Source organism: Pyxicephalus adspersus, chromosome 2 (genome assembly GCF_032062135.1).
Source record: "Pyxicephalus adspersus chromosome 2, UCB_Pads_2.0, whole genome shotgun sequence".
NCBI classification, from domain to species: domain Eukaryota; kingdom Metazoa; phylum Chordata; class Amphibia; order Anura; family Pyxicephalidae; genus Pyxicephalus; species Pyxicephalus adspersus.
This window is the reverse complement of record NC_092859.1, coordinates 131,476,902-131,488,344: the sequence shown is the minus strand read 5'-3', so window position 1 is coordinate 131,488,344 and position 11,443 is coordinate 131,476,902. Positions and strand designations below refer to the sequence as shown.

At 37.6% G+C, this 11,443-nt stretch overlaps 1 protein-coding gene across 3 annotated transcripts; it reads right to left on the bottom strand.

Annotated features, from left to right (window-relative positions):
• Positions 1–1,111: 1,111 nt before the first annotated feature.
• On the bottom strand, positions 1,112–10,477 carry DTWD1 (DTW domain containing 1). Of its 3 annotated transcripts, XM_072402414.1 has the most exons (6): positions 10,360–10,437; positions 9,400–9,534; positions 7,700–7,933; positions 5,415–5,558; positions 3,504–3,756; positions 1,112–1,553 (listed from the first exon to the last, which is right to left on the bottom strand). In XM_072402414.1, the coding sequence occupies exons 3-6, from the start codon at positions 7,910–7,912 to the stop codon at positions 1,324–1,326; spliced, it is 840 nt and encodes a 279-aa protein (XP_072258515.1). In that variant the 5' UTR covers positions 7,913–7,933; positions 9,400–9,534; positions 10,360–10,437; the 3' UTR covers positions 1,112–1,323. The 3 variants fall into 3 exon arrangements, with proteins under 3 accessions (XP_072258515.1, XP_072258516.1, XP_072258517.1); XM_072402415.1 differs by lacking the exon at positions 9,400–9,534 and having other exon boundaries at positions 10,360–10,477; XM_072402416.1 differs by lacking the exons at positions 9,400–9,534; positions 10,360–10,437 and adding an exon at positions 10,079–10,287.
• Positions 10,478–11,443: the final 966 nt, after the last annotated feature.

Genomic DNA, 11,443 nt, shown 5'->3' with positions numbered 1-11,443 from the left:
CCCTGTCCAAAATGTAGCTTTTTGTATATAATTTCCAACCGGAACTACTGTTTTACACAGCAGGTAACAAAAGGGAATCTTGCTTTTACATTAATTTACAAGGAATTAACTTTTGGTGCCACATTTGTCTTCAGCCAAGACTGCAGCTAACTACGAATATTCTGATTACTTTCCTTAAACTGCAAAAACCAAATATACAATCTAGTATAAAAGGTAATGAAAATAAAGGAACAATAAAGAGAAATTCAATTTGCTAGAGCATGCTGTGGCTTTATAAATATCCATAAAAGTTCTGGTGAACCAGTAAGTGGGCTCTCCCTTCTGAAATGCGGGCTTCAGAAGTCCCCATTGTCCCACTCTCTGTGGTATTGATGTTCTATACAAGCTTTTTGGAACCAAGTCATTATGAATATCACTAATATAACAGGTATTTATGTCTCAGTGGATGCATTCTGGTGTTATTTAGTCACTGGGAATTGCTTCTTCCCACTTACAATGGATACATGTATGCCTCATGGCAGAAAGATGTGAAATCATGAGTATAGCTGGAACTACACCTATAATGATTGAGTTATTAGACGATCTGACCCCATGTATCTTGAGAAGCTGAACACCTAATGACCCAATAACTTTGATGCACAAGCAGGATGTTTTTTTAGTATATGGTTTAATTGTATCCTTGGCTTTTTCAAAGAGCAGGAAAGATTGTCTTTACTTACCCATATAAGTATATGGAAATTTAGACTTAAATCAATGATGGGCAAGATCCAATTTTGATTTTTATCCCCATTTCTTGAACTGTTTCCAATTCGTCTTGAGTTGCGATGGTTTTATAGTACCTTGGCTCAAGCCACTTTTTGTAACACTTCAAGAAACCGACTAAACTGATTTGCAACCCCCTTCTTTTGTTTTCCTTTTTGTTTTATATAGTAGATGTTAATGACATTTTGGGACAATACTGACATTTTTGTATGCAAATATGAACTATATCAAAAGTACTACCTTTAAAGAGCAAATAACAGCATAAAACAAACTGCCAACATAATGTTCCCAGTTGGTATTCACCAAACAATTTGGTTAAACTATATAAGCACAAAACACAGTAATCAGCTTAAGAATGAGAAGTATAATTTTATTGTTGATAAAAAAATCCCAGGAATTGTTTTGGTAATCTTTCTTTCCATTGGAATTTTTTATATTCTTCCTGGACTGGGTTGGCACTGGCAGCAACAAATGCATGCAATTCTGCCAAACCAAAGTTTTGGTCACTTAACGTAACTTCAGTTTAAGTAAAAGCATCTAATTAGTCCCCCACAAATGATATTATAACTTTCCAGCAGCGTGCTTGGCATTTTTGATCAGTTTGTACATAAAGGAATAGAAGAAAAGAAGATTGTCATATTCACCATGGTAGTCCTTTTCTAAAATCTGATTGTGATAATCAATCATAAAGTAATAAATGGCTTCTATTGTTGAGAGGTAAGTGTCCGGTGTTCCTTTCTGATGTCGCCAAAAGCAAGTCTTTCTTTCTGTCAATTCAACAGTCACCAGTCCTGGTTAATTAGAAGAAAATAAAACTGTAACTTCTACTGTAACTGTATATTTGCACTGTAACTGTCTTATGTTTATTCAATGTTTCCTCAAATCACTGCAAGTTTGTCAGTCAGCTCAAAGAAAGAACAACGAGTCCCTGTTCTGCAAAGTTACTGAAGTCTGCTAGTCTAATATGAAAACAAATTAGTTTTTTTCAAACTCACATATATGAATTGCTTTTAGAATCAAACGTTAAGTTCCAAACTTGTAAGTTATTTACCCTTTAAAATATAGATTTTTATAGATTATTAATGATACTTACAGCCCCTAACCTTTAAAATTACAAAATCCTTCAGTAAATGTAATAAATTGGTTTTCAATGTACCATCAGCTGAAATATTACAGACGTGCACAGACTGTGGTTCTGATGGGAAGTGTTGGCCTGCAAAATCAAAGTCTTCAGTCTGGATATTTCTGGAACACCAGGTTAACAGAAACCTCACAAACTGATTTAAATTTAAATTCCTGGATAAAAACAAAAAAAGCTTGAGGGGAAAAAAAGAGTTATAAAATGTTCCAACTCTTTCTGCTAGTACTTTCAGCAAAGGTCAAGTGACAGACGGTCATAAAAGCTAAACAAATGGCCTTAACTATCTATTTTGCTTGAATAGGCTGCATTTATATGTAAAAGAATTTAGCCCTAATCCAATCAGTGGACTACCAAGTAATGCTTTGAATAGTTATGACATGAACAAAACATTTTTGCTGTGTAATGCATTGTCATAGAATGTGAAAAAATTAAAAACATCTGGTTAAAAATAGTAAATAACAGATGTTATACTTATTCCTTGTTTTTACATATGTCAGACAGGATGTGAAAATAAATCACTGTTCCCTGTGATGAATATTTTATTTCGGCACTCCTTTTGATGATTTCATTTTTGTTATTTGTATATTTCAAGTACAGATGTATCCATCGCCCCCAATCTCATCACAATATGTTAAACATATTCATATAATTTATGGCAAATAAAGCAGCATAACTGCATACTAGAAAAATAAACGCATGCTTTTGGAAATTCTTTATTCCTAAACCATAGCTGTCCTTCCTGCTTTTGTCAAATTACACCCACCAAGTATATGGCATTTGCCTCTTTTTGAGAAATCAAGAAACAGTTCCACGAATTCTATCGGTTTATTTTTTTTTTTTTGTTTTGAAATCTGCAGTCTAAACTAAGGACACGCACAAGCTTTCTTTGGACTCAAACCGCTAAAAAGAAGCTGTAGTTGTATAGAACACATGTACAACCTACCAATATCAGGTCTGCCGTGGTTTTGCAGCCAGTGCCCTAAAAAGTCCAGCATTACCTGAAAAGGTGTATAAAGGTGTTCATTATAGATCAGTTCTATGCAAGAAGGGGTGTGTAATCAATATGCCATTTCATCCTAAGGCACAATTCTAAGCAAAATTACAAATTAAGTAAAATATTAGATATCACCCCAGAAGTCCACAGGCTTGTATGGTATTCCTTAACATGCATTTTTCATTGCAGAATGATCCACCAGATTCCAGGGTGTCATTGTCTAATGTGAACCTGTGCCCGGAACATGCACAGTAAAGTATTACCATATTCCGAGCAAGCAATAAAAGCTAGTACAGATGGGAAGTAAGATTACAGTGTAGTCCTTGACCAGTAACTGTGCCCATAATTGAGGAGCTACATGCAGTGTCTCAGCCATGACCAACCATGGGTTCTGAATGGAGGCATCAATAAGCAGGTCAGAACCACTCCCTGCTAAATGCTTGTTCTTTGGGAACAGCCAAACTAGTATATATATATATATATATATATATATATATATATATATATATATATATATATATATATATATATATATATATAAATATATATAACACACACTGCATACTGCATATTGTATTTCAAAAATACATTTTTTTTTTTTTTTACCTTGCAGTCGTTCATCTGCTATGATTTTGTTAGTCTGATTCCATGTACTGTCAATGAATACAACTTTCTTCAAACAATTGATATGTTTTCTTTCAGGCCCTGCATCTTTGTTATCACTGCCATTAGTTTCGTTTTCTAGCTTTGACTGTTTAGGAGATGGTTCATAGTCTTCTTTGCAACTACTTTGCCCAGTCAGAAATACCAGGCTTTCTTGAAGGGAGACAGAATTTGGACTTGGAAACACCATTATAACCTGGACAATAATAAATAATTAGTTATAGTAGTTGATACAACCTTTAGGAAACATACCAAAATATTTTAAAACATAAATCATGGCCAAAAGTATATTATATGAATGTGAACTGTTGTGCCAGTAAAAACTGCTCAATTCTTTTCAGCCCATTTTCTGTTACATGCATGCCTGACAAAAACACAGCCATGTCCTTAGTAACCAGGACCAACTTAGACCAATAATAAAGTTAAAGCAGAACTAAACTAAAAACAAAAAAAATGACACCTTTAATCTTGCAGGTCCCTCAATGACGCTAGTCCTTTACACGATCCGGTCCCACGTCGTCCTGGAATACCTCTTTGTCTCAGCGCACAGGAAGCACCAGGCGAAATCTTCGCTCTGCGCTTCCATCTTTTTCCTTGGTCTTCTTTCTTCATCACCCAATCTCGCACTGCGCAGGTGCGGGATAAGGTGACGTAGTGGCAGCCAGAGACTTCCGGGATGCGTGACATAGGTATCCCGGGAAGCTTAGCACTCCCGTTAAGTCTTGTTTAAGGGGTGGTGCTGCACCCTATTTATATTTTAAAATAAAGGGTGTTGCATTTGAACAAAAAAAAACAACAACATTTTTACCTTACATAGAAGGGTTGTCTTTAATACTTTAAAAAGCCATTACAAAAAATAAGGATTTCTAATAAATAACAGGAGTGTTTCGCTAATGATTTATACCGTATTTAGTATCATGAATAAGACACTGAGGTGTGTCCTTTGCCTGCATACTTGGTGCCAAAAAGCGGCCATCATCCTCATTTCAGAAAGTAGAATGGTATGCTAATATTGGTATGACCGTTGCCAAAGTATTGACCAAACAGTACAACATTGCAAAGTTTTAGGCTAGGAGTCAAACCTAACCTTGTTTGTTTCCTTTTATTCACTGACCTGCAAAGTCATTCTGCATAAAAAACTAACAATCTCATAGTACATTTTCCATTTCTCACTCATCTGTATAAAACAAGGTGCAAAATTCAGTTGCCAAGGTAAGTTTTGATGTAAAGTGTCTTTCCTATGCAGATTTTGCAATTGAAAATGTTTTAAGTATTACATATATGCTTGTGATGTGTGAAGTTAGCTATCTGCCCAACTAAACACATGAATGTCTGTAAGCTCCATATAACAATTAACACAGAGAAGTCATGGAATGTGAGAACTATAAAACCAGATATATAAATACATTAAAGTGAAATGTACAATTTATAGATACTTTTTAGGGAAACCCCTAACATGAGGTAATGTGAGCTGTCATTGTTGAACTCCCGATCCAAATGTGCAAAAACACATGGGGCTCTATTTATAAAACAGGGAATCTGACATTCCCTGGTAGGAATCAATTACTGCCATTGAAAGACATGGACCTGGAAGATGCCCCTGGGAGATTCCCTGTTTTGTCCCGTGTTGTTTTTTGGGTCCACATGGTCCAAATCAGTCCCTGAAATATAGAAAGGCATACTCACTGCATGTATTTAGTTTTCCCTTTGCACCCATGTCATAAAAAACAGATATAATTTGCCATCTCCTGCTTAACTATGTTTAATCTTCTGGCTGACTTCACTAATATGGACAAGTAATTCCCAATTTAAAAACTGATAATATTGATAAATTGAAATGTACAAAAAACTTACTTCATGCTTCTGATCGTCATAATCTGGAATACAAGGGTACGTGTATATAGTAACATCTTCATATGCTAATAGTTTTGCATGAACAGCTGTGCTCTTTCCATCTGTTTCATTTGGGTGTTTAATAATGTCAATTTTTACAGGAAGCTGAAAGTAAACAACAAAAAATCACAACCAACTTATTGCATTTTTCAAATTGCATATTACATATGCTCAAATACAATCTACATTGCCGTATAAAGTGCTAACTGCCCTGTCCTGTTTACAGACAGCGAGACTTTACAATCTATGTACTTAAAAGTTTGTAACTCCTTTAAAATTTTCCATCATTTTAATGACTATGACCTAAAATATCATCTGATTTTCTATTAAGTTGTAAATGTAGATGAAGGAAACCTAGCAAAGAAAAATAAATAAATAATTATTTGGTCAAGTGTTTATGATCCAATAACATATAGGTGTTTGGTTAAAGTAAGCAAATTGTGATCTCAGTATTTGGTGCGACCCTTGTGCAGCAATAACTGTGATGGAGGATGTCGGAAGCCTAGCTTTAATGTTCTGTAAATAAGGAACTCTTTTAAAGGAGAGCAGATACAATTATTTACGTCACACTGTGCTTGACTTTTACATTCAAAAAATGCAAGGTGCAGTGGGGAACCTTGTTTTCTCTTCTTAACACCACTGTGCAAAACCAAAATAATAAAGCAGCAGCATGGCCATGGTAAAACTGTAGCATGTATTGATAGCATTATATGCAAAACCAGTCAGGAAGACAAAATGCATAAATTAAAGTAGAATTATGGCCTCCTATTGGATAAACAAAGGTCCATCTTAAGTGCTGCAGGACATATCACCACATATGAAACATTCTATAAAAGGATGGTTGGCCCTTTTTTTGGATTTGAATTCTTTTTTCTTTATTGCAGTGGCAAAGACTGAAAGCGTACCTAAACTCAGAATTTTCACTTTACAAAAAAGGGTAGACAACCCTTTTATGTAAAAGGTAGACAGGGTAAAAATTGTGTTGTTTGTTTTTTTTTCTTCAGTGCCTAGGCGATCGAGAATGAATGGGAGTGCAAATCCTCCCGGGATACCTACGTCAGGCATCCCGGGAGGCTCTTGGGCGCTTCTTCGGCGCATGCTTAATTATTCTTCGGCAATTATTTTTTCATCCTACATCACCCGTTCTTGCGCCTATGGGTGACGTAGGAAGAAGAACAGGAAGAAGAAGAGAAGATGATGGATGCTGGGACGACGCGGGACCTGATGCAGGACCCCCCCAGAGGAATTGGACTGCCCTGAGGGATTGAAGGTAAGTGTACTTTTTTTTTTTTTTTTAAAGTTTTGAGTTTACTTCCTCTTGAAGGAAAATGCTGCTTCTTCTACAGGCCAGGGACTTTCCTCTAATGTAAAAAAAACTGCTTGATCTCAGGAATGCGCACTGAGATTGTCATTTTTTTTTATTTGATCCCCCACCTGTGAGATTGAGAGACATCAGGGAGAACCTAGAAGAAAGAGGATGGCTGTGCTGGATGGAATGGCGAGCCCTGGAAAGAAGAGGGAAGTTGAGACAGCGTAGGACTTGCTGGGCTCAGTTTGTGGATAGACCGGGAGCTTTTCTCTGGTGAAGGCAAATAATATATATATTTTATTTTCTGTGAAAGTTCTGACTTAAGCAAATATGCTCCTAAAGTTTTTTCCTACTCCCCCTCCAAAGTCCCACAATTATCTGTTGATTCTGCCAGTAAAGTCCACCTTTTGCAGATTTCTGCAATGGTGTGGCAACAATGCTGCACTGCTACTAGACTCAGAGCGAGATGCCACCCTTTTGTAGGTTGTACCTGCTTGCCCTACACCACAATGAATATATGTAGCAGAATGCATAAGCAGTGTCACTGTTGATTCAGTCAGTAGCTTGTCATTCAGCATCTTATCACACTCAGTCTTGCCAACTATTTTCTAGATAAGCCCCACTGCCACCGTTGAGCTGCATTGCCTGAGAAGAGTAGCATGTGAGACAAAATGAAGGAGGTGTTGGGCTAAAGAAGGTAAAGGAAGTTTTCTGTTTATGAAGCTTGTGCATCTCATAGTTATTGGACTTTATAATTGATTAAACTGTCATATAGAAGTCTTCAAATGCACTTTGTAGGTTCTCTAAAGTAATATGGTGCCCAATTCTCACTAAATGATGATTAAATAACAAATGGCACTTGCTGGCTTAATGTGTAAAGCTACTCTTATTCACATCACTACAAAGGGCTGGAAACAACGCAAAGGAGACGACCTACCTTTACAGATGGAATTTCACTTGTAGGTACACTTTCTACTGGTACATAGCAAGTATAACAATAAAACATCCGGGAGCCGTTACACTTTGGACATTTTGATCTTCCTTTCTTTTGGGCTACTTCAAGCGCTTCTTGAGAGGAAACTTGTAGATTTTCTAAAAGGTCATTTTCTGAAGCACCACAAATAGTTTTCATTTGTTTATCAGATGACATTGTTCATATAAAACATTTAGTCTACAACATGAAAAAAGATTAAATACACAATTAAAATAAATAACTTGACAGCAAAACATTTTCTTTAAAGACTGACACAAAGAGGCTGCTACAAACAACATTACAGAAGAATGAGAGCAAAATACAGGTATTGAACCAAGAACAGGAGATAACTGTGCAAATACAGTGGCATACGTCACCCAATCCCGCACCTGCACAATGCGAGATCTGGTGACGAAGGCAGAAGACACAAGAAGAAGGAAGAAACCTTCAGCGCTTGGTGCTTCCTCCACGCCAGGGTGAAGCAAAAAAACAAGAGGATGTGGGACTGTATGGAAGGCAGCTCCAGAGACCAAGGTATCTGCAGAAGTAAAGGCGTCATTTTTTTTTCACTTTAGTTCTGCTGTTAAGCGGACCTAAACTCAACATTTTCACTTTACATAAAGGGGTAGACAACCCTTACATGTAAAGGAAAAATCTTAAATATTTATTTTTATTTTAAAAGGGTGCACTCCTGATTTGCTTATGTTCTGTATTCCATGGCTATGTATTCAATGTTTGTTGTTAACATGTTTTTTCTACAATATTTGCATGCATATACAGTGTTATTTTATTACCGCCTCATTCCTTGAGGTTCAGTTCCTGTATACTAGACACAGATCACCTACTTGGTTTTGTCCTTTCTGATAATGACATATAAGGTTAAGCAAACCATATGTGCAAGGAACACGAAAAAGTGTGAGTGTTTGCACGCAGCCTTGTTACATGACGCATTTCACCCTTTGTAGGCCTTTGTATTTGCTTGCATATACAGTGGTATTTCAGTACAGCCTCATTCCCTTAGGTCCAGTACCTGTACTGTTTTCAAGAGTAAAAATCCCTTGTTTATTAAAAAACAATGAGATTATTACTTTTCAGAACCGCATAGATGAGCTATCCCAAATCTGTGTCTAGTATACAGGTACTGGACCTCAAGGAATGAGGCTGTAATAACAGACTAAAATAACACTGTATATGCAAGCAAATATTGTTTGACATATATTATCTTATGAATATGTAAAATATAAGATAATTTTTGCCAAAAAACCCTGCCTGTCGATTGTTTTTCTATATAAATATTGTATTTTAGAGGGCGGCAAATATCCCATTTAAGGGAGTACATACCCATAAATATACCTTTCCACCTATATCCCTAGAGCCTTTGTTCTTTCTACCTATTGAAACTTAAAAAAGGGTGCAGCACCTCCCCTTTCAGTCTTGATCACCATGGCAATCAAGACTGAATGGGAGCACAGAGCCTCCCAGAATACCTATGTCACGCATCCTGGGAGGCTCTGGGTGCTCCTGCGCATGCCCTAGTCTTGGACATGCACAGAAGGGACATTTTTTCTATTAAGGGAAAAAGGGGCCAATCTCACGCAAAAGCAGTGAGATCGACTCTCTTTTTCTTCCCCCTTTATAGCAGGCTACATCACCTGATCTCGTACCTGCGCAGTGCAAGATTGGGTAAACTGTCAAGAAGAAGATGGAAGATGGCAGGGTCCGGAGGACAAAGAGGAATTCCAAGACGACGCAGGACCCAATGACGAGAAGGACCACCGCCATCGAGAGATCTTCAGGATCTAAAGGTAAGTGTAATTTTTTTGTTTTCAGTTTAGTTTCACTTTAAGTTTGCATGATTAGGTAGGTCGTTATTGCAGAAAGGAACAGGCGATGGCAATAATCTGTTTTACCTGCCTGATTGCTTTGGGTTTCCGTCATCAAAGCTGAGCTGCGCATGCGCATCATGCGCATGGTTGCCAGGAAACCACAGCCTCCCTTACGTATGCTAGGACAGATGAAGTACTGTACACCTGCGTGGGAGTTACACCATCCTGCCACGGCCAATCAAGATGGGCACGGATCATTTGCAGGAAGAGAAAAAAAAGATGGCGGTGCCATGTGCTGCAACACATGTAGTTAAAGCAGAACTACAATGAGCAGGCAGGATTATTATTGCAGAAGGGACAGGCGATGTAAACATCATTTCTCTGTCCACAATTATCGTACAATGCCAGAATGTGCCTGGTATCCAGGAACTGAATGCAATGCATGAAGGCGTCATGGATTGGGGAGTTCAGAGAAAAAATTGCGATCAGATTTATTTTACTGCAGGAGGGACCTCACCTGTTCTTGTTGCAATTAATTACCTTGCTGGTTTTATCTTTTTTAGTTTGTGGGTATAGCTGTTCTTTAAACAAAACAGGTCCTCTTTAATCTATTTCTGCATTACATCTGATGTACTGAAGCTGCAAGGTTTGTATTGTAACTATGAAAGCAGCTTTACTTCTAATTAACTTTCCTTTTGTTGGTTAGGATTTCTTGTTATCTGAATTCCTTATTAACAAAAAAAAAGCTGCCACACCAATGGTTCTTCCACAAGCTGTGTGCACTGACAACACTCTCACCATTCCAACAGCAGCAATGCCCGGGATCCCTCAGCCTGTCATACAGAGCCCCGTACACAGGAAGTGCAGTGTGCAGCTTTGCACCGAACAGGACGTGACCGGAGGGGCGGGGCCTGGACTCCTATATAGGCTTCCCTGTCATGGAATATTTCACCAGCGGTACCTCAGTGACTTATTTTCCTGTGTATAATAGATGGGGAGCTTCATGGCGACTTTTTATATACCATGCAATGTATTTGTCCTGAGGTGTTGTGTTAAAACATATTATTTATTGCTGCGTGTCTGACAGGAAGGGTTCAGCCTAGCTCTAGGGTTGTAGCTGGCAGGGACGCTGCTTTCTGTATACTGGGATCTTGGTTGTGCAGTTGCGGGCTGTCTTGTCCCGAGTCATAGGAACCTTTAGCGTTGACTTTACATGGGGGACAGATTTAGGTGTTACACCGCTGCCGCGCTGAGTGTTGCCCAGGGTAACTATGGTAACACAAACTTGTTCTGGCGCTCTATAGGTGAAAGTTGTGTCATTGTTTTCACTATTCCTGAGGGAACCAAGAGGACGCTGGGGAATTTACTAAGGTGAGGTGAAAATGTGATAGAAATTGGGTTGTTGATGCCAGTTTTCAGGCTCCTATATATATTAAAAAGAAAAAAAGGTTTCAGGTTATTGCAAACATCATTTAAAAATAGCAATATAATAAAAAGGTAAACTACTACCATGTTGTTGATATAAATGTTTGGTGGTTTGTGGGTTTATGTTCATCTATTTAATTATTTGCTATTAAAGTGATTGGGATTTCCCAAAAAATTCCAGATTTGTGAAAACATCCAAAAGTCTTTTTTTGTCATGTTTAGCTAAATTTTAATGCAACTGCTTGGGATTGACTTTTTAATATGCTATCATTGTTTATTAGATTGGTAATGTACAGCGCTGCGTAATATAAAGGCGTTAAATCCTGTTTAATAATAATAATAATCAGTAGGATAAAGAAGTTTTGTACAACAATAAGTACCCAGAAACCTGTAATACAGGTAGTCCCCGGGTTACATTGAGATAGGGACTGTAGAATTGTTCTTAAGTTGAATTTGT